The sequence below is a fragment of the Callorhinchus milii genome, unplaced genomic scaffold, assembly GCF_018977255.1.
Source record: "Callorhinchus milii isolate IMCB2004 unplaced genomic scaffold, IMCB_Cmil_1.0 Scaffold2, whole genome shotgun sequence".
Taxonomy (NCBI): Eukaryota; Metazoa; Chordata; class Chondrichthyes; order Chimaeriformes; family Callorhinchidae; genus Callorhinchus; species Callorhinchus milii.
In genome coordinates, this window is record NW_024704743.1 from 76,857,958 (window position 1) to 76,883,420 (window position 25,463).

Below are 25,463 nucleotides of genomic sequence, written 5' to 3' on the forward strand. Positions count from 1 at the left end.
AACTCTACAACCCCACAAAGAATTCTGGAGGAGTCCAGGGGTTACACCCAGTGTGGTGCCTCACACACACAGCTAAACATCTGTCAATGTGCATTCTCACTGGCCATTCTCTGCCCCACTCTTAAAAAGGAAAGGTTCATCTAAATTTACACCATTTATAGTCCAATTCCCCAAGTCCCGTTGCAGGGATTAAACAAACACAGCGAGCTATGAATCCAAGAGATCTGACAACACTTTCACCAATACACTGGCACATTTGATAGGTAGCGGGGGGTTTACAAACCAAATGAATAAGTGTCAGTTATTTGCCCATGTGCATTGATTCAAATATTAATTATATATAAATTATATCAGATGTGAAGTGCACACCTCATTCACTTCAATCTGGAGAACTCTTTCAGTTTAACGCTGTGCTTTGTGGCTGTTTAAAGGGGTGTGGAGTGGGAAGCTTGTAGTGGGATTTATGCTTCCTGCTCAGCATCCTTTCGAATTAAGGCTGAAAAAAAACAGACTCAAGATTTCAGCATCCAATGTCTTTAAGAACATAAGAACATAAGAATTAGCAGCAGGAGTAGGCCATTCGGCCCCTCGAGCCTGCCCCGCCATTCAATAAGATCATAGCTGATCTTCTCACCTAACTCTGATTACCTGCCCTATCCCCATATCCCCTAATCCCTCTATTTTTCAAGAATCTATCAGTCTCAGCCTTGAAAATGTTCAAGGACTGAGCATCTACAGCCTTCTGGGGTAGTGAATTCCATAAGTTCACTACCCTCTGAGTGAAGAAATGTTTCCTCAACTCTGTTCTAAGAGGCTGACCCTTAATTTTAAGACTGTGACCCCTGGTTATAGATTCTCCTACCAGGGGAAACAGTCCCTCAGTGTCTACTTTATCCAGCCCTTTAAGAATCTTATAAGTTTCAATAAGATCCCCCTAATTCTTCTGTACTCTAGAGAATACAGCCCTAGTTTATTCAGCCTATCCTCATAGGTCAGTCCCCTCATCCCAGGAACTAACCGAGTGAATCTACGCTGCACCCCCTCTAGGGCAAGTATGTCCTTTTTTAAATAAGGAGACCAAAACTGCACACAATACTCTAGGTGCGGTCTCACCAAAGCCCTATACAGTTGCAGCAAGACTTCCCTACTCTTATATTCTAAACCTTTCGAAATGAACGCTAACATGCCGTTCGCCTTCTTAGTTGCTTGCTGCACCTGCAAACTAACTTTTTGGGACTGGTGTACAAGGACACCCAAATCCCTTTGAATACTAACACTATCTAACTTCTCCCCTTCCAGAAAATAATCTGTTCTTTTATTCTTGCTACCTAGGTGAATAATTTCACACTTGCTAACATTGAATTCCATCTGCCACCTACTTGCCCACTCCCCTAGCCTATCTATATCTTGTTGCAATCTTTTTGCATCATCCTGAGAGCTCACTCTGCTACCTAGTTTAGTATCATCCGCGAATTTAGACACATTACATTCAATGTCCTCGTCCAGATCATTGATGTAAATGGTAAATAGCTGAGGCCCAAGCACTGATCCTTGTGGCACTCCACTAGTTACATCCTGCCAATTCGAGAATGATCCGTTTATCACTACTCTCTGCTTTCTACCCGATAGCCACTCTTCTATCCATGTTAATATTTTCCCATTAATCCCGTGGGCCTTGATCTTGAGTAACAGCCTTTTGTGTGGCACCTTGTCAAATGCCTTCCTAAAATCCAAATATACCACATCTACTGGTTCCCCCTTATCCAACCTGCTGGATACATCCTCAAAAAATTCTAAAAGGTTAGTCAAGCATGACTTCCCTTTTGTAAAGCCATGTTGACTCTGCCTAATCTTTTTATGGTCTTCCAGGTATCCCATAACTACGTCTTTTATTAAGGACTCAAGAATTTTCCCTACAACTGACGTCAAACTAACTGGTCTATAGTTTTCCCTATTTTCTCTCCCACCCTTCTTAAATAGTGGAGTTACGTTTGCAATCTTCCAATCAATGGGAACTTTTCCAGTATCCACAGACTTTTGGAAGATTATAGACATGCCATCCACTATCTCAGTAGCCACCTCCTTTAAAACTCTCGGATGCAGGCCATCCGGTCCAGGGGATTTATCGGTTTTAAGACCCGACAATTTACCTAGAACCATCTCTTTACTAATGTTAATCTCCCTAAGTTGCTCGCTAACATTGTCTTCTTGGTCCTCTATTTTTGGTATGTTTCCAGTGTCTTCTACGGTGAAGACTGTAGAAAAATACTTGTTTAATGACTCTGCCATGTCTTTGTCCCCTATTATAATTCCTCCGGTCTCTGCCTGTAATGGACCCACATTCACCCTCGCTAGCCTTTTCCTCTTTATATATTTGTAAAAACTCTTGGAGTCTGTTTTTATGTTCTTTGCTAGTTTGCCCTCGTAATCTATTTTCTCCCTCTTGATCAATTTTTTGGTCCTCCTCTGTTGTTCCCTAAAGTTCTCCCAATCCTCGGGTTTACTACTCATCTTCGCTGTTTTATAGGCTTTTTCTTTTGATTTGATACTTTCCCTAACTGCTCTAGTTAGCCATGGCTGCACCACCTTTCCCATGGCATTCTTATTCCTCAAAGGAATATGTGCTCGTTGGGAATTTTGCACTATCTCCTTGAATGTCTGCCATTGCTGGTCTACCGTCAAATCTTTAAGTTTAGTCTCCCAGTTTATTCTGGCTAAATCCTCTCTCATACCAGCAAAGTTGGCTCGATTTAAATTGAAGACTTTTGCTTCAGACTTAACTACTTCCCTCTCTAACTTAACGCTAAATTCCATCATATTATGATCGCTTTGCCCTAGAGGAGCCTTAAGTTCCAGTTTGCTGATCAGCCCTGTTTCATTACACAAAACAAGGTCTAATATGGCTTGTTCCCTGGTCGGCTCCTCAGCATATTGATCTAGAAAATTATCTCTAATACATTCTATAAACTCCTCTTCTATGTTACCTTTCCCAATTTGGTTGTCCCAGTCTATGTGCAGGTTAAAATCACCCACAATTAGTGTCTTTCCTTTGCTACATGCTCCACTAATCTCTTGATTTATACCTTGAGCGATACTTTGACCACTGTTTGGGGGTCTATAAACTACTCCCACTATAGTTTTCTGCCCCTTGAAGTTACGTATCTCTACCCATACTGACTCTACATCTTGCTTTTCAGATTTAAAATCTTTCCTCTCTACTGTTTTTATCCCATCCTTTATTAGCAGGGCCACTCCCCCTCCTCGTTTACCACATCGCCTATCTTTCCTATATACCACGTAGCCGGGAATATTCAGTTCCCATCCCTGATCACCCTGTAACCATGTCTCGGTGATGGCTACTAGATCATACCGGTTTGTCTCTATTTGTGCAACTAATTCATCTATCTTGTTACGAATGCTTCGTGCATTCAGATATAGTGCCCTTAATTCTGACTTCCGGCTATTAACCCTATTCACCAGCACTCTATCACTGTACTTCCTTTCCCTGCTTGACACACTTTGCTCTTCTCCCTTGTTAATCTGCTCTCTTGCTTTTGTTGATCTCAAGTTTAACTGTGGTGGACTATACTTTACTATGTTTTTACCTCCCCCCCCTTAGTAGTTTAAAGCCCTTTCTACCTCCCTATTTATTCGCGTAGCCAGGACATTTGTCCCAGCCCTATTTAGGTGGAGCCCATTCCTTTGGAAAAGCTCCCATCTTCCCCAATACTCGTGCCAGTGGCCCATGAATTGGAATTCCTGCTCTCCGCACCACTCTTTTAGCCAGGCATTCAGATCTATGATCTTCTTTTGCCTGTACCAATTAGCTCCTGGCTCAGGTAACAGTCCCGATATCATCACTTTGGAAGTTCTATTCCTTAGTTTAATTCCCAATTCCCGGAACTCGCTCCTTAACTCGTCCCTACTGGTCCTACCAATGTCATTGGTCCCTATATGTACCATTACGATTGGATCCTCTCCCTCATGCCTCAAATTTATCTCCAGCCCGGCGGTGACATCCTTCACCCTGGCCCCAGGAAGACAACAGAGTCTTCTTGTCTCCCTGCTACGGCTACAGAAAACTGTATCAGTCCTCCCGACTGTCTCATCCCCAATAAGAATTACATTTTTAACCTCCTGCACAGGGGTGTTGGGGTCAGTTTGCCCGTCTTCCTCGCAGATTTCCTTGTCCACACAGGTTGCCAATATTTCATACCTGTCAGACAAGGCTAAAGTCTGGGATTCTTCAGCCCCTCTCTTTCGGGAACGCTTGCCTGCCCGCCTGACTGTCACCCAGTCATGTCCGTCGCTGCTACATTCTTCTTCCTTGGGACTCAGGGGAGTGTCCGGCTCCAGGATAAAGCTGTCCAGGAAGTTTTCTCCATCCCTAATGCTGCGCAGCGTCTCCACCTGAGATTCCAGCTCAGCTACTCTCAGCTGGAGCTCTCTGATTTCCAGACACTTGCGGCAGAAGAAGTCATCCGGACTTAAGGCGCCCTCCATTGACTCCCACATGTGAGAGACCTCGCAGTTTACCTGCCACACCATCTTCACAAACTTTATATAGATACAAAGATATATAGCCTGCCCCCACTTCCCCCTCTGCACCTAATTCCCACTCTCACCAAATTCCCTCACACTCTGGCCTCGCCTCACTCCGGACGTAGCTCACTCTGGGCTCTCGGCTCGAGGTTAGAGGTTCCATCATCTGAGTAAAATGAAATAAAAATAGAAGTGTACATTCGGTGATAAGCATCTGAAACATTGTGTTCTGTTGAAGGGACGTGCTGGAACCATGAATCTGTCTTTCTCTTTCTTGTGATCTGATCTATACTGTAATATAAGTCTAAAGATGGTAGGATTGTTTTTTTTGGAAGGTTGACATCTGATGACCAAAAAACTTCTTTTATACCGTTCTTGTGATCTTTCAGATGAGGTACAGCTGCATATATTTATATATAGATACTGTATAGCTAGTATTATTTTGTTTTTATGTCAGAGTTCCTGGCTTTTAATCCAATTGCCACCTGTCTGGTGGTGTAGACACACAAAGATGCAGAATTGTGAAATGTCCAAACTCCATAAATCATGTCCTTCCAAAAGCTTTCTCATGTCCTTCTCCATCAATGTGCATACCCCAGCAATGCAGTGTCAGCCTGGATGATTTGAGCGTGCTTGAGTGTCGACGTGAACTGACTCAGAGGCAAGAGTGCTACCAACTGAGCCAGGTTGACACCTATAAGTTATAAAAGATGCACTTTTCCGCTAGTTTTAAATGCCAAATTCTGTGCTTTATTCAGGTATTGCAATCTCTTGGGATGGAGACAGCTTTGTGGAAGTCACTGCTGCTCCTCAGCTGAAGGGAAAACTTTGTGGCTTGTGTGGGAATTACAATGGGCACAAGCGGGACGACCTCATCGGTGGCGATGGAAACTTCAAGTTTGACATCGACCAGTTTGCCGAGTCTTGGCGGGTTCAAAATAACCAAGTCTGCAACCGACCCGAGAGGAAGCCGAGGCCACAGCTTTGCTCGGGCATGGTGAAGGTTAAACTCCGCGCTCACCGGGAGTGCCAGAAACTCAAGTCCTGGGCATTTCAGAACTGCCACACCACAGTAGATTATGCACTGTTCTACAGGTAAGTCAAGCAGCAATACTTATCCACAGTGGAAGCTTCACACTGGCTGCCTGGAACTTCTCTAGTCAAGTGTTTTGTGGAAGTTCTCCCAAATAAAGCCAGGAGCAGAGTTTTGTTTTTTGGTCAACCAGGTGTCTGACACATGAGGAAACCCATCACCGGGTTTCCATGCATCCCACCAACACTAACACACTGTGGAAATCCCACAGAAAGATTGTTGGAATGAAATGTGCGCACTCTCCACATCCTGCTTACTTAATTCCAGAAAGTATTAGGCGCAGGTTGACAGGAGCCAAGGCTTGGTGACCCCCTAAGTGTGCGATGGCCTCAAGACCCTCCTCTTCGACCGCGCTTTCAATCTCCCTGCTTCACCCCCCGCCCTCCCCTACCCCGACCCTCAGCTTGGGTCGGTAACTCTGTCTATCCAGCGCCTTGGGACGTCCTCCCGATGTGAAAGGCGCTATACAAATGTAATTTTGTTGTTGTTGCTGGAGTCTAACCAACCAATACCAAATAGCTTGCCATTGAGAGCAGCTAGGACTACCCTACAAATGATCTTGTTTATCCTTAACTTCCACAACTCCAGTGCGCGACACTGGGAAAGTGCTACAATGTTGGTGGTGCTGTCCTTTGGATGAAATGCCAAACCAAGGTCCTCTCTACCTGTTCAAGTGGACAATAAAGATTTTGTGAAACAATTCAAAAGAAAGGAGCTTGTACCTGTGTCTGACCAAAAATCATTAAGATAAATTGGTCATTCACTACATGTGGGATCTTGCTGTGGGCTAATTCAATGGTATGTTTGGCTATGAATAGAATTCCTAGATTGCCTGTGAAGTTCAAAGTTAAGCAGTAGGTGCTGTGTCAAAATACGAATCTCATTTTGATTATACCTTGATTCCTCTGCAGTATTGACAGTTAGTAATCCTCATCAATTTAAGGGATGTTGTATAAAGAAAACTGAATGCTCTTCCATTTCAGGTACCTAGTGTCTGTATTGGGCTCTGCTGGGTCAAGCTTTAGCATGTTTAGACTCACAATAAAGGTGAGAGAGGTTAATGTTTATTTTATCAGAATTCAGGAGCTCCAATAAAATAGAATAACCCAATTTAATCTAACATCTACCTTAATCCAATAGCCTCACATTTGGAAATGATTCCCACCCGTCTCCAGACACACAGCTGTTTTGGCTTGGGGGAGGGAGATGGGCCAAAGGAGATGTGTGTCACCTTCATTGCCAGAGTGAAGTGTGAAAGCGGTTTGCATTTGATATAGAGCCTTATCACAACCTCAAATTGTCTCAAGGAGCTTCAACAATTACTTTGCATTTATATAGTGCCCTTCATACATGATAGCGTCTTGGAGCACTTAAATCATTCACAGGATTTACTGCAGAGTAGTGACTATGTATCTGTAGGTAAACTTGACTTTAGTGCTGCAGGCATTAAAAAACAATTCTATCATCCTCAGTACAAATCGAAATCAGACACTTAGCAATTGCAGAAGAGTCTTGCTTGACATGTTTTGTGATTAGCATCCAGTTGTCCATGTGCCGCTAAACAACAGAAAAAAAATAGATTTTGCAAACATTTCTCCACGATTACAATGGAGGTTACTTTAAAAGTATTAATTTTGTTTGCTGCAGCTCTATAATGGGATCCCATTATACTCAATACTGGCTGCTTGAAACACCCAACAAATTGTTTGATTCTTTTTATGATTGGCATGATAATCATCAATATCTCTTTAACGACAGATGAAAAGTCGATGCTGTGGAGGATAGGAGCGAACAATTACCCTTTACTCTGCTCCTGGTTGCATTCAGGGAGGGAGTTGTAAGTTGGCACAGATGCATTCCCTTTTACCAGAGACACACCTCGAGTGAGCTGTACTGCTTGAAGTGCACAATTGAAAACCATGATCAAGCACCAATGGTTTAGCCTCCCCCCACCACCCCTACCCCCTACCACCATCCCCCCTTACCTCCCTCCCCTTTCCCACCACACCCCCGGAAACAAAGGACAATGATCGACAGCAGGGTTGTGGGGAATATTTGTACTCCTGTAGATTGTGCAGCATTCCTAAACTGGGATTCTACTCCAGAGGAACCCAGCAACTCACCTAGAGCAAAGCACATGTGTAAATGACCGGTAAGCTGTGCCAAAACCACGTAGTGCAGCTGCAGCGGCCTGATGGTTGGCCAAAAGATTCACATATTTCTTCTCCTGTGAGTCCAAAGTTAAAACAATATCTGAACTGTATATGACTCTGGACACTGACCGGCTAGTCAGCTGGGAGAGATCAGTGGCAGCAATCCAGAGAGAAAATAGCAGGCTTCACATTTGACCTAGTTTAGGATTTTAAAAGAACAGCTCGAATTCTGTGGCAATGAATTGTGATAGTTTATCATGAAGTACTGGAATTGGTCTTTGTTGCTCCTCTGTGGAACGTGTGTGCGTTTGACAACTGAAGGTGTCATCGCAGCTGTGCATGGGGTGTTCAGGTAGCAGATGATGAAATATCTGCTGTATTTATCAGAAGTGTTGAGGATTCCTTTTCTGTTGACAGAGCATTCGGGAGCATTCAGCTCTTAAAGTGCTGCTACACAATGTCTGGTGAAGCCATTACTGTCCTGTACCAGTGGCTCATATTGTTGAATTTTATAATGAAAATTCCCTTATTCCTGGGAGGATACATTCTGAGATGTTGTATCTTGTAAATACATTTCCACGTGCTGTTTGCGTAACACTGGTGCTTTATATAATGCAGTTCCTGGTTCACGTGCTGGTTGATTTCCAGTATTTGGAAAAGATCTATTTTACGGTATTTCTTAATGCGATACCTTAATAGTAAATCCAAGTTGTGTTAATGGGGTTCCTTTCATTAACTGGAATAATGTTTCAGAAGGAAAGGTGGGAACTTTGCTCTCACAATCTACTTCCACAGTTGACTCCAGAAGTTCAAATAAGTAATGCCATTCAGAACTAGATTCCCAATACAGTACCTTATTAACTTTGGCTATCAGTTTGTAATTGTTGAATTGTAAAATTCGAGTCCGTCAAATCGCACATCCAAGTTGCAAAGTCCAAGTTGGCCAGTGAGCAAAATGTCGAGTGGATGGGAGACAATTAGCAGCGAAAAAGCAGGGGGAATGGGAAATGAAGTGTGTGATGTGATAATTGTCACCGGTGATATTGCACCCTCTCCATAGATTTTTCTTCATCAGTTTTTCACTAAACTAGACATCGAATTTGCTGATTGTACTCTTAGGGGCTGCTTCTGTTCCTTACGTTCCATGTAACAAATTTGTTGACTTGCAGTGTGCTGCTCCATTCAGTAAGATTTGCCACTTATCCTGTGCCTGGTGAATATCTAATGCAATTTTAACATTAATAAATCAAGTCAAGTTATTTGCCGGATTACAATTGCACAGGGACACTTTTGCGAACATAACCGAATAAAGCAGTATAAAACTTTGTTCTCAGCTGCACATTTGCTACATGGAGCACATGGAGCATGATAACCACCTTTATTTCCTTTTGAAAATATCCTTGCTGGAAAAATATGTACGAGGCTCATTTGTCAATCATTTAAATATACCTCAGAAAAATCTTATTTCCATTTGATTTGGGACAATGATAAGTTGGTTTGCCTATAAAACTCTAAATTGATGCTTTTTACACATTAAACATGACATGCAGCGATTTGTCATGTTGAACACCTCCCCCCACCCCACCTCATGCTGTCCTTGGGATTTCTCTCCTCCACACACTTCCTCTGGGAGGGTGGGAGCTTGTCCAGGATGTAGACGTCTCCATGATCTCTCCTGCTCCATGATCAGACAGCAGGGATCTGTTGAGATGAACGATTGTCTCTTTGTTCTATCTCTTACTCCCGCTTCCCCCATGTGATACATTTTGCTTCCAAAAGGTTTTCAACCTGGGAGTCCAGCAGAGAACTCACAAACTCATCTCAACTATGCTAGGCACCACTGGGACTTAAACCCTCAACCATCTGCTGTATTTACTGACATAAGCATATTATTCCTAAAGTCCTGTTCCCTACATTTTGTCTGCAGCCTTTCTCTTTTACATTTTTTNAGCCAGACAAAGAGGAACTTTTCTAACATATTTTCTGCAATGATATAATTTGGATTACATTGGCGAGGAATGAATTGCAATGTAGCTGGTTCCGATTTTAAAGCTCTCCTTACACCCTGTTTACAGTCAGCTAAATTCATTGTTTCCTGCTGTTTCCATGTAACAGGGTGCAGCTGTTTTTTGTAGTAAATTAGATTTATGTTGCGTTGTTATCCTACCCATAGTTTTATTCATCCCTTAAAGATATATTCTGTGTATCTGTGCTGGGTACAGTAATAAGCACAGAGCTGTCAACCCTCTCAGCCTGGCTTTCATTAGAAATAGAGATTGAGAGGGACATTATCCAGGTTTTCAAACTGATGAGAGTCATAGATCAGACGGAGGCTACTTGATTTGGATTGTCAAAACAGAATAGATGAAACACTGTGTTTCCAAAGTTGTGGAAGAGACAACCAACAATAACAACTGATTCTGTGACAGATTAAGACTTTCAAAGACAAAGTAATTGGTTGGGAACTGGATTGGATAAGTGCAGAATGAGATGAATTAATATTCCATGAGACACAATAATCTGTGCTGCTGGGACTGGTGGGGATGGGATGTTGTCACCTGTGTGGGAAGGAAGCCAGGATACTGGAATGGATTTCCCTGAGCAGATGATTATTCTGGTGGTTCAGCTTGATGACCTTCAGGGATAAGGGAGCGTGTCTGCAGAACATTCCCTCTGCAGTGGGAGGGTGTGCCCTTCATAGGGCAGGTTTTCCATGATCCGTGGAAAAAAGTGGGCTTGATAGCCGAATGGCCTTTTTCCACACTGCATGCCTTAAACTCTGGTTGGGGTGGGAAGTTGTGCAGGACACAGATTAAATATCTGATCTATTTTCCAGCCTATGTAATAAACCAGAAAGATGCACACATCAGGCTAGAAGCCGCTAAGCGTCAAAATATTTAGTTGAGGATTTTCAATCAGTTTCTTGCTGGGGGGGCTACTCTCAAATGCTCCAGTGCTGGGATGCTTGTCTGTGCCAGCAGTGCCTTACAAACTGAAGGCATTGAGTGAAGTCCAGGTACTTCTACACAGAAGGTGAACAACCACAGCCAACCAGTCACCTCAATCTCTCATGTGCACTTCTTAGTGGTTGGCTGCAGAGGACATTTCTGGAAGCTGGGGACAGGTTTCCCCTCTCAGACTGAGCAGGATGATGCCCTGGGAGAAAACATAAAGGCAAAAACAAAATGAAATATCTGTATAGTTGATTTATTTCTTTTTCTACCTCTGTCTTGCTAACTGCTTGTTTCCTCTTTGCTTTTTGGGCAATTTCTTTCTCTGAAATCTTTCACTTTTGTCTATCAATCTAACTTCCCCCCCTCCGTAAAGTAGGATCAGGGTCTTTCCTGACTCAGCTGGGGATGTCCAATGTCATAGGGAGCTGGCCAGTCAGTTACCCCGTGTTATCATAATTATTATAATAATTAATATCTTTACTTTTGGTTTTGAGCCTTTCACATCAGGAAGACATCTCAAAGCTTTTCACATGATATACTGTAAAGTTAGAGACTGTATATTTTGTAGGCGAAATCAGCACTTTTTACCCACATCTGAGGGTAGTCACTCCCAGTAGCCTGGGGACATTTATTAATCTGCCAGTTAGCAAAAATCAGAGTCCATCACCCAGACTTGAATAGGTTTTGCCCTCTGATAAGAAGATGGCTTTGCTCTGTTTTCCTGTACTGCTGCTCTTTGCTGCCCTCTGCTGGCTAATTGCTGAGGTTCAGGGTCCCACTGGCCTCCCACCTCTATTGCCTGGAAAAAAAATAGCTTGAAATCCAAGAGGAAAAAATGAACCAGCAAGACAGCAGTAGAGAAACTGACTGGATGTCCTTCAGATAATTTATTTTGTGTTCTTCCCCAATTTGAGCCCCTAGGCTCTGGAACTCTATCCCCCAGTGCCTTCGCCGCCTCCTCCTTTTCCTCCTTCAAGGCCGGTCTCAAGACCTTTCTCTTTGACCGCGCCTTCAGCTCCCCTCTCGACTCTCTACCCCCTCCTCGCTCACTCCCTTCCCTCCCCTCACCCTGACCATTTCCCCCCTGCTCGGGTCCTGACCCAACTGTACAGCGCCTTGGGACGTCCTCCCGACGTGAAAGGCGCTCAATAAGTGGAATCTTGTTGTTGTTGTTGTTGTTGATATCCGAGTACTACACCTCTGCTCTGTCTGAGAGGAGCCTGGACAACTGCAGCCAGCCACTGGTAGCTACACATATATATGTCTGGTGTATGTATACCAGTTTCTATTTTTCTCATGGAAAATTATTTAAGTGTATCATGTTGATGGTATCAATCAGAAAGCGGAGGCTCCTTGGGGCTGAGATGGTAATGGAATTGAGTCAAGTATCTATGGTAGTCTTGGAGGACAAGAGGTGGGAATCTTACCAGATAGTAATAAATAAATATTAATCCTTGCATTTGATATAGCGCCTTATCATGTCTTCTAGACGTCTCAAAGAGCTTCACAGAATATACTGTAAAGTTAATTGACTGTTTTGTGAGCGAAACGTGGCAGCCAATTGGGCACAGCAGTATCCCAAAACAGTCGTGGATTGAAGTGAAGTTATTACTGTTTTTTTTCTTGAGGGATTATTATCAGGTGTGTGGAGTAAGGAAACTTGACCAAGGTTTTGCTCTGCCGGGAATCGAACGCAGGTGTCTCGCTTGTGAGGCTAGTACTCTCAATGGTGAGCTCTATGGTAGTTGATTAAACTCCAGCAGTACGCAACACACACTTTGGCTCTTGTAAATCTGTGCCTAATAGTCTTCAGAATTAGGTAAGCGGGATGCATCCCTCAAGGGAGAGAGTGCACAGTCCATTCCAGACTCAGGGAATTTTCCATGCATTGGCGACATACATATACAGAACCCAGTATGGTTTGGATACTCTTAATCATGGTTTCCATTTGTGTCAGACAACCAAAAAAATCATTCAGTTGAATAACCAGACTCTCTAATAACTGCGGTGGATGGGAGAGCCATTTAGCTGAGAAGTGCAGACAGCTTACTTTCCCGAGATGCCTGCAAAGGAACTGGTGCAGAGCTGTTGTACTGGTCCTGATTAGACACTTTGGCCTGTTGAGAACAGTTACAGTTCTTGTTAGCAGTGTGATTCCTGTTGTGTGTCAACCATACGATTGCTAAATTCCCTTTATGGCAGGGCCAAGGGCATAACTGTTTAACAAATCAGTTACAGCTGCACCAATCCTCTTGGCATTTTAGGAGACTGATTACATTGAACCCAAGCGGCACTGGTCTGAGTGTGGAGAAGGAGCCATGGCTTACCATGCTCAGCCTGAACTGTGAGATTCAACCCCATTTACATCATGAGATGCCCTGTGTCGTTCACCAGCCTCAATAGCGTGCTTCATGTACAGACACAATGACAAATAAATGTGAACCTCTGCACACATATTCTAACTTCATGGCTGGTTATGGGACATTGCTGTGGGCAAATTATCTGCACGTTTGTTCACAAAATTTGCAGTCATTACATTCTGCAGTATATTCTGTGAAGTCCTTTGAGATGACCTCCCAATATAAAAGCGAATCAAATGGAAGGATTATTATTATATAACACTTTAAGCGTGAACCATGGTACAATTTTTCATATTGTACTTTAGTCGAAGTGTTTCTATTCTTTGTAACCATAGCAACACACAATGAAACAAGTCATGCTCTGGACTATTGGGATTGAGTGTGCATGTAACTTGTGGCACACTTAACCATTGGCATAGATGGAGTTTTTTTTACAATAGAGAAGGTTGTTTTAAGAGGAAAAGATTTTATCAGGAATCAATTAACATCGGAGAAGAATACAATCCTTCCCCACATTTCCTCAGAAGTCAGAGCTCTGATCCAGTAGCCTGTTAACAGAGCTTAGGTTACAATTCATTCACAGTTTTATTATTTTATTAGTTGGAGGGCCAAGGTCCACAGTGCAGGAGACCACCAAAGTTGCAAAAGAAGGGGAGAACAGGTGAGATAAAATCAAGAGCTAAGCAGTGCCAAACTCAGCAACTAAAAGCTAGCAGACTTTAGGGGGATGTTAAGATATGTAAAATACATTCATCAGAAAGTGTAGAACCAGGAGTTATTGTGGAAACACTGGGTGATCTTCAAAGGTAAGAAACTTGATACCCCCAGAATAATCGCCCACACGAGGGTGCTGCTCACTGAACCAGCCTAGAGAGGATGTGGGTAATGGATGCGGAGAGCCTGGTGTGGGAGGAAATATGGATTATAGAGTTTTTTTTAGTTGGAACTTATTTCGCCCACAAATATATGGTCAATTCACTTTACAGTATATTCTGTGAAGCGCTTTGAGACGTCTAAAAGACGTGAAAGGCACTATATCAAATGCAAGGATTATTATTATTATTGAGGATAGATCTCAAGACAAGGAGAGTCTATTCATCTCGGGTTATTGCCTGGATCGAACTTGTAGCACTCTCGCTCCTGAGTTAGATGATTGTGAATTCAAGCCCCACTTCAGGATGTTGAACTCCCATAGTCCACTTCACTACAGTGCTAATAAAACGCTCCATTGTCAAAGGTGCTGGTATGAGATGTTGAACCAATGTCCTGTCTGCTTGTGCTGGTGGACGGTAAAGATCCCATAGCACTATTTGTAAAGAGAAGGGAGTTTTGCCTGGTGACCTGGTCAACAATTCCTAGATAAAATTGCCACTTCATGGCTGTCAATGCACAGTATACTTTACACTAATTCCCATGAAGCACTTTGAGATGACGTGAATAGCTCTGTATCAAATTAAAGAAATCTTGATTCCTGTTTGTTCACATGTGTACTTAGGAAAAATTAGCACCATTGGTTGTGATGTGGGCGTGTACTCAATTTAAAATTCTCTCTGAAATCACAACTTTGTCTGGAATCTGAGATCTCAGTGCAGAACTTCAGACGTGTGTAACCAGCGTGTGTAGCCTTATGCTATACTGTATTCCTCATGTGACCTCACCAGTTATCTAGAACTGACTATAAAACTTCTTTTGACTTTTAGTCGAAAGCCCTTTATTTCACCACGATCCACATCACTAATTTACATTTTACGTTAGGAGGATATTTCAAAGCACTGCACACAGCTGACTTAAAAGCCTGAGCTGATAGGCGGGAAGCAGAAAGTAAGCCAAAAGCACGATCAAGTAGGTAGGTCTAGAAGTGAGTTTTGATAGCAGGAAATGAGGGGCAAGTGGAGGGATTGTGGAATGGCATTCCCTAGAGCAAAAACAGAGTGACTGATAGCTGACCGAGTTACAGTGGCTGACAGCAATAGTTACACAAGTGAAACCTTAAGAGAATGATCAAGATTCACACCTGAACCCTATTTCTTCTTCATCTCTGCTCATGGTCATCTCTGCATCCTGTACATATTTCCTATTCTTTTTTCCAGCATTACATTTATTACCTTGTGTTTATCTGTGATAAATCCGTCTGCTACTATTTGGTCCATCTGCTCAATCTATTTAACTTCTAAAGGAGAATGATCAGACACAAAATGCCCTTGGGAAAAATGTGCCTGTTTGGAAGGTTCGATTCCTTCTATACGCCCCACTTCACTCCCCATTCTGGCCTCCCCAAGCCATGCGCTCCCTTCCCTGCACACAGGAGCACAAAGTCTACTTCCAGGGCTTGATCCATATCATTGGAACTGGCTGCCAGGTATTTGGGAGCCGCTTGAGGATTACTCTTGCTCTGAGTTTTCCCTCACTCTGACACAGCTAAGATCAAGGAAACACCAGGGATTCTTGACCTGTGTGATTCTCTGGACTAAATGGTGTGTGCCACGAATAAGCCACCATTGTTTAAGATAATTTTGTCCCAAAGTTTCTCCTGTGACTAGAAAATAGATGGGAGTTTCTTTTGCTTTCCTGGCCAACAATCCCCCAGATAAAATTGGTCGTTCCCTTCATGGCTGATAATGGGACATTGCTGTGTGCAAATTGGCTTCCTCATCAGCCTACAAATATAGTCACTGCACTTGTAATAATACTGTGAAGCTCTTTAAGACAACTCAATCAGTGATAAGGTGTTCTATATTAAATGCAATAGAGCACTCCAGCAGTACCCCAACGCACATTCTGGGGTCCTCAAGCCTTGGCTCTTGCCAACCTGCGCCTAATATATTCTGGAATTAGGAAAGCAGGATGCGTTCCTCCAGGTAGAACATGCACATGCCTTTCCAACAATCTATCTCTGGGATTTCCTTACGTAGGTGGGATGCACGGAAATCTCAGTTTGCTTTGGATATTCTCAAGCATGGTGATGGGTTTCCGCGTGTGTCAGACACCCCCAAAAAAACCTAATGCAAGGTTATGATTATGATGTAATTTTAACATTCCCAGGTAGCTGGGAGTATCCACAGTGGACTGCTCGAAACACCTCTCTGTGAGAGAGTTGGACGTGCACTTGGAATGGGACACTCCATGATTTCCCCAACTTTTTAACAAATGAGATTTTACATCTCTTTAAGTGTCACCAGCAACAGGTCTTACACCAGTGGAGAGATGATCAATTATCCTTATGTTTAAATACCAATTGTCCTGAATAATGGGAAACTTTAACCTGTGAGTAGCTTCAGACGTTTTGAAATAATTCTGTATTTTCTCCTGTGCTACACATAATACTATTGTGCGTTGGCCTGGCTTAGTTAGCGGCACTCTGTTTGTTCAGGTAAATGTTAAAGATGCCCATAGCACACAGCCCCCATCTGCAGCTCAGGTACAAACCTTAGACTATCCAGCACCTTGGGATGTCCTCCCAATGTGGAAGGCGCTATATAAATATAAAATTCTAATTTGTATTGTATTGTAAAGCACTGTCAAAATGCAATTATTTTTCTTTCCCAATCAAATAAAACTAAAACAGCACCTTCTAAAGAGTTCAGCATTGGTTGATAGCATTTATTAAGTTTAGAACCTTTATATGTCCTTACTTGAGAAGGATTGATTGAAGCATCCAAATAAGTTTAAGGCTGCTTTATCTGATCTCTTGAGTGAATTCAATCCTGAAAAGTGGGGCCAAAGTAAGCCTGTTTTGTGTGAAACTGTAAATGCCTACTTTCTACCTCCTCGCCATCAATGGAGGTCGCGCATTCAGCCATTACGCCCTGAAACTCTGGAACACTCTCCCTCAATCCCTCTGCCTTTCCCCGTCTCTCCCCTTTTTCAAGTCTCATCTGAAAGCCTTCTTTTTCGACTGTGCTTATGGCCACCTCCCCCCAGCTCGGAGTCAGGCTCCGCCACTGTTAAGTCCTCTGAGACGTTTTCCTGGGTGGAGGGTGCGATATACGTGCAAGTTGTTGTTGTTGCTGCAGCAAAGACTGGATTATTATTTACCAACAAACGATCAACGTTGAACAACCACAACCAAAATAACAACATCAACTTGCATTTATATAGCGCCCCTCACACAGGGTAGCGTCCTGGAGCGTTTAGCGCCCAATGTAGCGTCTTGAAGTGCTTCACAAAAATAGGTGGATGCCGAGCAAAGGAGAAGTGACTGTAGATGTGGTCAAAGAGATAGGTTGTTAGGTAGGATTTAAGGACGTGTTAGAGATGGAGGCATGGAGGGAAGGGGTTCCAGAAGGTGGTGACATGGTAGTTGAAAGGATTTTTTTTTTTTTGCCTTGCCTATCGTGGCAGGTTCTATTCGTGTAGCATTTCATGTCTTCATAGTTTATTGTTCTAATGCAGATTACCTGAGAACATATTACCATATTCTATGCCATTTACTTTGGGCTATTTATAGGATTGTTTGGAGGCTCAACAAATGCAGACATAAAGTTCAGTCACCCCCTGGCTTACCGAACTCCGAATATGAACCTGGTCTGAAACAATAATAACAATTCTTTGAACTGTACTGTACGCATGTACAACAACAACAACAACAAGATTCCATTTATAGAGCGCCTTTCACGTCAGGAGGACGTCCCAAGGCGCTGCACAGTTGGGTCATGACCCGAGCAGGGGGGAAATGGTCAGGGTGAGGGGAGGGAAGGGAGGGAGAGAGGAGGGGGGAAATGGTCAGGGTGAGGGGAGGGAAGGGAGGGAGCGAGGAGGAGGAAGAGAGTCGAGAGGGGAGCTGAAGGCACGGTCAAAGAGAAAAAAAAAAAAGAGAAAAAAGACAGCTTAGCGTGCACCAACACCATGCTGAGCAATTGCATCATGCTTGCTGGACTCCACAGTGGCCAGGGATCGACTTTGACTCAGATTGTTCCCACAAATGTCCCACAAACAGGCATGGAATCTATTGGAGAGGATGGGAGGTAAGACAGGGTGGACATTATTTCTGGTGGTCCAGGGATCTAAAACAAAGGGCATTTTAGAATAAATCTATGTTGTCCAGAACAGAGATCAGGACAAACGTTTGGGAGCAGCAGCTGCCCTTCTCTCTGGAACTCAGTCCCTTGCCTCTTCCTTAGCTGCCTTAAGACCTTTCTCTTTGACCATGCTTTCAGCCAATTTTCCCCTCCTCTCCTTAGCTCCCTCCAGCAAATGTTAAAGATCCTATTCCACTATTAGGAAAGATAAGGGAATTTCTCTCCCAGTGTGCTAGCCAGAAATCTTCCAGGAAAAATGATCATTGCTTCACTATTGGAGCTTACTGTGTACAAATTAGCTGCTGCATTTGCCTATATTAATCAGTCACTACACTTAACAATAGTTACCTGTGAAAGTGCTTTGGACCATTTCAATGTTTTAGATACCACAGCATTGAGTGTAAAGAATGGGGTTGTAATGTTTCTTACATTATAAAGGAAGCCCACTAGAGGGTGCGGTAGATTCATCTGGTCCAGAGCCGTCAAGAATGTTACTCCAGTGAGGCAGCTCAGCCCTGCTGCAGCATCATGTTACCTACTTAGGTGGTCTTGCTGGAGGCACATTCTCTCCCAATCCTGAGATTTTCTTGTCAAACCTACACTCTCTGGAATGAAATCGCTGCAAATACCCCTTGCACAACAGGGACATTGTATATGTTATAGATGATACCCATAATTGGACAGGGTATTGGAAGAGGGGAGATATTCAGCCCGAAGATTTGTCACCTTAATGAATTTGCTTCCTTCTTCACTCTATAAAAACAAAACTCAAGAGTGATTTTCAGTATTGCTTGCTGCATGCCCAATTACTGCTCTGTCAAGAAAGAGCTTTCATTTTTATAGCACGTGGAACATAATAATATTAATAATAATCCTTGCATTTGATATAGCGCCTTTCATGTTAGGAGGATGTCTAAAAGTACCCATCACAGGATTTACTGTAAAGTAAATATCTCAATGTATTCACTGTTGTCGTAGTGACTGTGTATTTTATAAACAAATATGGCTGCCATTTTGCACACAGCAAAGTTCCACAAACAGCCATGAAATGTGTGACCAATAAATCCAGAGGAATCCAATAAAGTGAGGAATAACTCCCCTCTATTTTTGAACAGTGATGTTTTTAACATCCACCTGAAAAAAAGGCAAAGAGTCACTGGTTTAATTAATATCTTATCTGGAGGACAGGACTTGCAAGATTGCAGTGCTCCCTCTTATTGAACTAGAGTATCAGCTTGGACTATGAATTCAAATCCTGATGTGGGGCACGATTAGGGAAGCACGCCACTGGTAACAGCTTGTGCCCATCTCAATAGCTTGTTATTTCAGACTTTGAAAGTCAGGCTTGAGTGACCAGGAATATGTTAGACGTAAAATTGTTTTTGCAGTTTATTTCCAAATCAATAAGAATCAATAGATCAATTTTCTATATGCAAATTGACTGCTGTGTTTGTTTACACTGCACTTTACAGGAAAAACCTGGTTAAGCGCTGTTGAGATGTTTTGATGTGATAAAGCGCTATTTTAAATGGCAGATTTTATATAACAAGTTTGCACACTTCCCACCCTACCTTCCTGATTGAACTAAGAGTGAGAGTGGATGGGAAAACGATTGATGAATGTGGTTGTATGTAAATGTTACAGATAAAACCTAATTTTATTCAATGCAATTGTTTTGCTTGCAGGTCCTGTGTCACGGATATGTGTGAGTGTCCCATACACAAGAACTGTTACTGTGAGTCATTGATGGCTTATTCTCGAGCCTGCCAGAGAGACGGTATCCAAGTCCGCTGGAAGCCAGAGCAGAACTGTTTTGGTAAGTGAATATCATATCATAGAATCATAGAATGTTACGCACAGAAGGAGGCCATTCGGCCCATTGAGTCTGTGCCGGCTCTTTGACAGAGCAACTGACTTTTATTAACCCCACTCACCAGCTTTCTCCCCATAACCCTGCAAACCTGTCTTCTCCAGATACCTATCCAGTTCTCTCTTAAAAGCTGCTATCGAATCGGATTTCAATGCCCTTTCGGGCAGATCATTCCAAATTCTAACAACTCGCTAAGTGAAAACATTTCTTCTAACCTCCCCTCTGCTTCTTTTGGTAGAAATCTTAAGACTGTGACCATGAGTCACAGACACATCTACCAGCGGAAACAGCTTTTCCCTATCTAGCCTGTCGTGATCTTGAAGACCTCTATCAGGTCCCCGCGTAACCTTCTCTGCTCTAATGGGAAAAGTCCTAACTTTTCCAGCCTGTCCTCATAGCTAAGCTTCCCCATTCCTGGTACCATTTTCATGAATCTCCTCTGCACCCTTTCCAGTGCCTTAATATCCTTCCTGAGGTAAGGTGCCCAGAACTGGATGCAGTACTCCAGCAGTACTCCATGAAATGTGTGACCAATAAATCCAGAGGAATCCAATAAAGTGAGGAATAACTCCCCTCAGTGTTTTGTACAGATTAAGCATAACTTCCCTACTCTTATACTCTATGCCCCTACTAATGAAGCTCAGTACACCAAATGCCCTTTTTTCTGCCCTATCTACCTGCTCTGCCACCTTCAATGAATCGCTTACTTGAACGCCCAGATCTCTCTGTATGTTCACCCCCCTTAAGATTGAGCTACCAAGCCTATACTGCCTCCTATCATTTTTCCTACCTAAGTGTATCACCTCACACTTATCTACATTGAAATCCATCTGCCACATTTCAGCCCATTCCACCATTCTGTGTATGTCTGCCTGCAGTCCGTCACAATCTTCTTCACTATTTACTTCCCTACCTAACTTGGTATCATCTGCAAACTTGGAAATAGTGCTCCCTATGCCCAAGTCCAGATCATTAATATAATATCAGCATTGGTTTAAAGGGAGCTGAGTAAATGTGGCCACTGCTGTTCTCTCAGAATATGTTGTTTTTGTGCATATAGAACTATTATTATTGCCATCTCTATGTGCTGTAAACAAGCCGGTGAAGAAAAGAGGTGGTGTAGTCAGTTAGTCCCTGAATATCTGTTTTAGTGTCAAAAAAGAAAAAAAACTGATAGATTTAAAGGATTGACTGAGGAACAGGTTAGCACACTGAGTGAGCTCCAGAACTGAGAGTTCAAATCCTCCTGATTGCAGGAATGCCTCCTCTAACCAATGCCTTTAAGGTTGGTGCAATGCAACATGTGGGTGTGGTCCAATCCCAGACACTAGTAGGTGTGGACTTCCAGCAGAAAACTAACCCTAAATTGGCAGTCACATTAGAATGACCATAAAAATATTGATAAAATTGCAGGAAACATCTAATCTTATTGCAACTAACGGCAACTTTCATTTATACAGTACCCTTCACGTAGCATAATGTCTCAGAGCGTTTCACAAAAAGGGGTTGAACGCTGAGTGGGAGGGGGGAGGAGACGGCAGGTGTGGTTGAAGAGGTAGATAATTAAAGGTTGGGAGGATTACTAGGACTAATGATAAGGAACAAGAACAAATGAGTTTTTTCTAATCTGACTGAAAGAGATCACTGTGTAGGAAAAAGAACAATGAGTTTGATGTGATTGTGTTGAAATTGTTACAAAATGCTGCTAACTTTACCCAAATATGCTTTAAGGTAAGAGATCAGAGAACAAAGTGTTTCTCCTCTGGGGGCAGGAATTGAATCCAGCCCAGACAGATGGGAAGAATGTTTCTCTACCTGGTAGCATCGTATATGAAATAAGATTGAGGTCTAAAACTAGATCAACAACAACATCTTCATGGAAATAAGACTGCAGCACAATTGTCCCTGTATTTACTCTATCCTTGAAAATCCTTGCATTTGATATAGTACTTTTCACGTCTTCTAGACGTCTCAAAGCGCTTCACAGAATATACTATAAAGTGAATTGACTGTATATTTTGTGGGTGAAACCCAGCAGCCAATTGCACGCAGGAGTGTCCCACAAACAGTCATGGATTGAAGTGACTAATTTAGTATTCCTTTTTTTTCTTGAGGGATCATTATCAGGCAGGTGGATAAGGAAACTTGCCCAAGATTTCGCCCTGCTGGGAATCGAACCCAAGTCTCTCGCTTATGAGGCGAGTGCTCTAACCACTGAGTTACAGGCCTCTCTGACTGAAAGAGATCACTGGGTGAAAAAAATAAAACTTTATCATATTAGTGTAGTCAGAGCTGCATACTGAGTCTAAGGTTACGGGATGTTGTTGATTCAGTGAAGTGGGAGCTCTCCTTTGCTTCTGACTGTGCTCCAGCTGACTCCAGCCCGAATGCTCACTGGGGATTACCCATTGCTGACACGAATGCCTGGAATAGGAAAGTACACTATCTCTGAGAACTAACATCTTTGATCAAAATATTTTCCACTCCCCTCCCCACCTCCATCAAGAAAATCTTAGGCATAATATATAAGTCCTGTCTTAAGGTAACCTTAAAGAAAACGATAAATCTCATTGTAAAAGGAAAAAGAAAAGAGCAATATGTGCTGCAGTAATCACTGTTGTCTTTTATATACTTTCACTCCATTATAAGTAACTGTAGGAAACCTATATTCATGCTGATGCTGATTTTGTTTTACATATTAAACTTTCAGCTACTCAGTGCAAACATGGAGCTGTCTATGATACCTGTGGTCCCGGCTGCACCAAGACCTGTGAGAACTGGAATGATATTGGTCCTTGCAGTAAGCCATGTGTTGCAGGATGCCATTGCCCAGCCAGCTTGGTTCTTCACAAAGGAAGGTGTATAAAGCCTGCCCTTTGTCCTCGTCGATAACTCAGGACTCCAGAACTTGTGACCAATATCGATGGTTAGGAAACAGCTTTGCATCACCCTCCATTCAAGGACTTGTATGTATCCATATCTACGTCAAGTTTACAAAGGAAAAGAGGACTGTATATATATTTTCATTATGAGGCAATTGCCAGTTTACTGGTAGAGAAAATATGTAAACTACTTGCTGAGTGTATAAACAGACTAAATCTTTAAATTAATATAAAGAAAAATGGACTAAAATAAGTCAAACAAAATCCTTTATTTTGCTTTTCTGCAGCATTTGAGAGAAAAGAATCTTTCTGAAAGTTTAAAAAGGCAAGGGACTTGGCATTGTGACTGCATGATCGGACAAGTTGGCAAATATCTGCCTTGGAGCTGATTCTGAAATGAGTGTTTAGTGCCTCGTGGCTGTTTTGAGTCAGGGTGCACGTGAACACTTCAAAGACAGACAATTCTTATTCTGTTGTAGGATTAGCAGTGCAAATAGTGTATAAGGAGCCATTGCCACAATCATCAGGGATGTCCAAAAACCTTGGCAGTAGAGAGGGGGAGGGTAGGGCAGAACTTTGCAACTGCAGGAAGATATGGTGCATTTAGAACAGAGTGTGGTTATATTGAATTCCAGGACATGTTCTGTTGCTGTCCACCTATCGTTTCAGCAGGTGATGTTCTGGCATAGAAAACAGGGACAAATAAATGTGCTGTGAATTTGTCATCTTGTTAAACTTATTGTGTGACCACCATTTCAAACTTGAATGCCCTTCAGTTCAAATATGATCCAAAGGCCATGCGTATCTCCCGGGCAAAACAGCGTTCACAGAATGTGTGGAGAAAGGATCGTTCTGAAGTTTCCCTTCCTTGCTGCAACCAAAGATGCCTTCACCCTTCACCACTGAGCCTGATGTTTTGCCACTTAATGCCATTATGTTTTTCAGGCCTTTTCAGCAGTGTTTCACATGTGTTCTAATACTCCAAAGACCATTGGTAACATTAAAGAATGTGAGATGTTTCTGATTTTGATAAAAGCTTTGTTTTCTCATGCAATTACTTTTATTTCTCTGCTGGGATTGTCTGGTGGGGTGGATTTCTGCTATTAGGAACATGAGAACAGGAGTAGGTCATTCTAATCGTCAAGTTTGTTCATCCACACAGTTTCACAGCACTGCCTGTTTTCAGCAGGGAAGCTAGGACTATAAATTGACATCCATCAGCCCAGTATTCAGGTCAGGTGGATTGAAGTGACCAATTTAATATTGTTTTTTTTCTTGAGAAATTATTATCCGGCGTGTGGAGTAAGGAAACTTACCCAAGGTTTTGCTCTGCCGGCAATCGAACCCAGATCTCTCGCTTGTGAGGCGAGTGCTCTAACCCCTGAGCTACAGGACTCAGTTGTTTTAATCAACATACCAATGGTGCATTTTTGACCTATAAGAAAAAACATTGTAGTAATTGTACACGTTCTACCTGTCTTTGGATTGGTTTTATTTAAGTCTGCAACTGCCATTTTCAAATTTAGACAATTCTGATGTAGCCCACATTGAGGTGGTACATTTGGATTAAAATTACTGGACACTCCTTCTTAGTGCAATTTCAAAGTTTAACAATATTTTAACAAAAATACATCAAGAGAACCTGCCACCAATCCATGAATGGGATTGAATTTAGGAGGAAGCTGAAAGGGACCTTTGGTTTTCAGCTGACTCATTTTTCACCGTGTCCAAATAGAGTGCATAGCAATAAACAAGCAGGACAAGCAAACTGGGCTATATTGCCAAATCGGTTCAATTTAAATCCCCATAAATCATGCTCAAACTGTACAACTTTGGTCAAACCTCATTTGAATTTCTGTGACATCCCAAATACATTAAATTGCAGTAATTGAGTGTTTTGTGGGCGAATGCAATACATGAGGTTTTGTCAGGATTAAAGACCTATCTTTTTCTACATTCACTGTCCAGTTCCTTAATTCAAAAACATGGGTCATGTTTCGTCTCCATATTTTTCCATTAAGAGTAAATTTGGTTGCCTGCATGCCACAGTGACCTAAATCCTAGACTCATTATTGTCTGTTTATCAGTCTTTTTTTCTTTATTCCAAGATATAATTTCAGACATACATTATGTAATACATATTTATTGAACGTGGCATTTCATAGAAAAGTCTTCTTGCCCATGGCCTTGTCCCCTCCTACATCTCCAACCTGCTGACCCCTTATCAACCTGTCCGCTCCCTCTGCTCAGCAGGCCTGCTGCATGGCCCCCACCCAGCCCGCTCCACCATCGGAGGTCGGGCCTGCCCCCTCTGGAACTTCATCCCACACTTCCTTCGCCTCACTCTCTGCTTCCTTCAAGCACTCCTCCAGATCTCCTCTTCGAACGTGCCTTCATCCACCCTCCTACCCTCTGTTCCCTGCCCCCCCCCCCCCTCCCCGGTCCTAAGCCCTGACTGTTCAGAGCCTTGGGACGTTCTCCCAATGTGAAAGGTGCTTTACAAATGTAATTTTGTATTATATATAGGTCTCCCGTTGCCATTCATTCTTTATTGAGCAAGATCTATGATCTGTATGGATCAGTGAACTTTC

At 42.6% G+C, this 25,463-nt stretch overlaps 1 protein-coding gene and 1 non-coding gene across 2 annotated transcripts in view; one reads left to right on the forward strand and one right to left on the reverse strand.

Moving 5' to 3' along the window:
- Nucleotides 1-23,422, forward strand: part of bmper (BMP binding endothelial regulator) — an 81,101-nt gene extending 57,679 nt beyond the window's left edge. Inside the window, exons 13-15 of the mRNA XM_007900882.2 lie at nt 5,301-5,637; nt 19,806-19,936; nt 22,701-23,422. Coding sequence (XP_007899073.2) covers nt 5,301-5,637; nt 19,806-19,936; nt 22,701-22,882 — 650 coding nt within the window. The 3' untranslated portion in view covers nt 22,883-23,422. The remainder of the gene's footprint in view (nt 1-5,300; nt 5,638-19,805; nt 19,937-22,700) is intronic.
- Nucleotides 22,148-22,219, reverse strand: trnam-cau. Its single transcript has one exon. It is a non-coding gene; the product is annotated as a tRNA-Met (tRNA).
- Nucleotides 23,423-25,463: the final 2,041 nt, after the last annotated feature.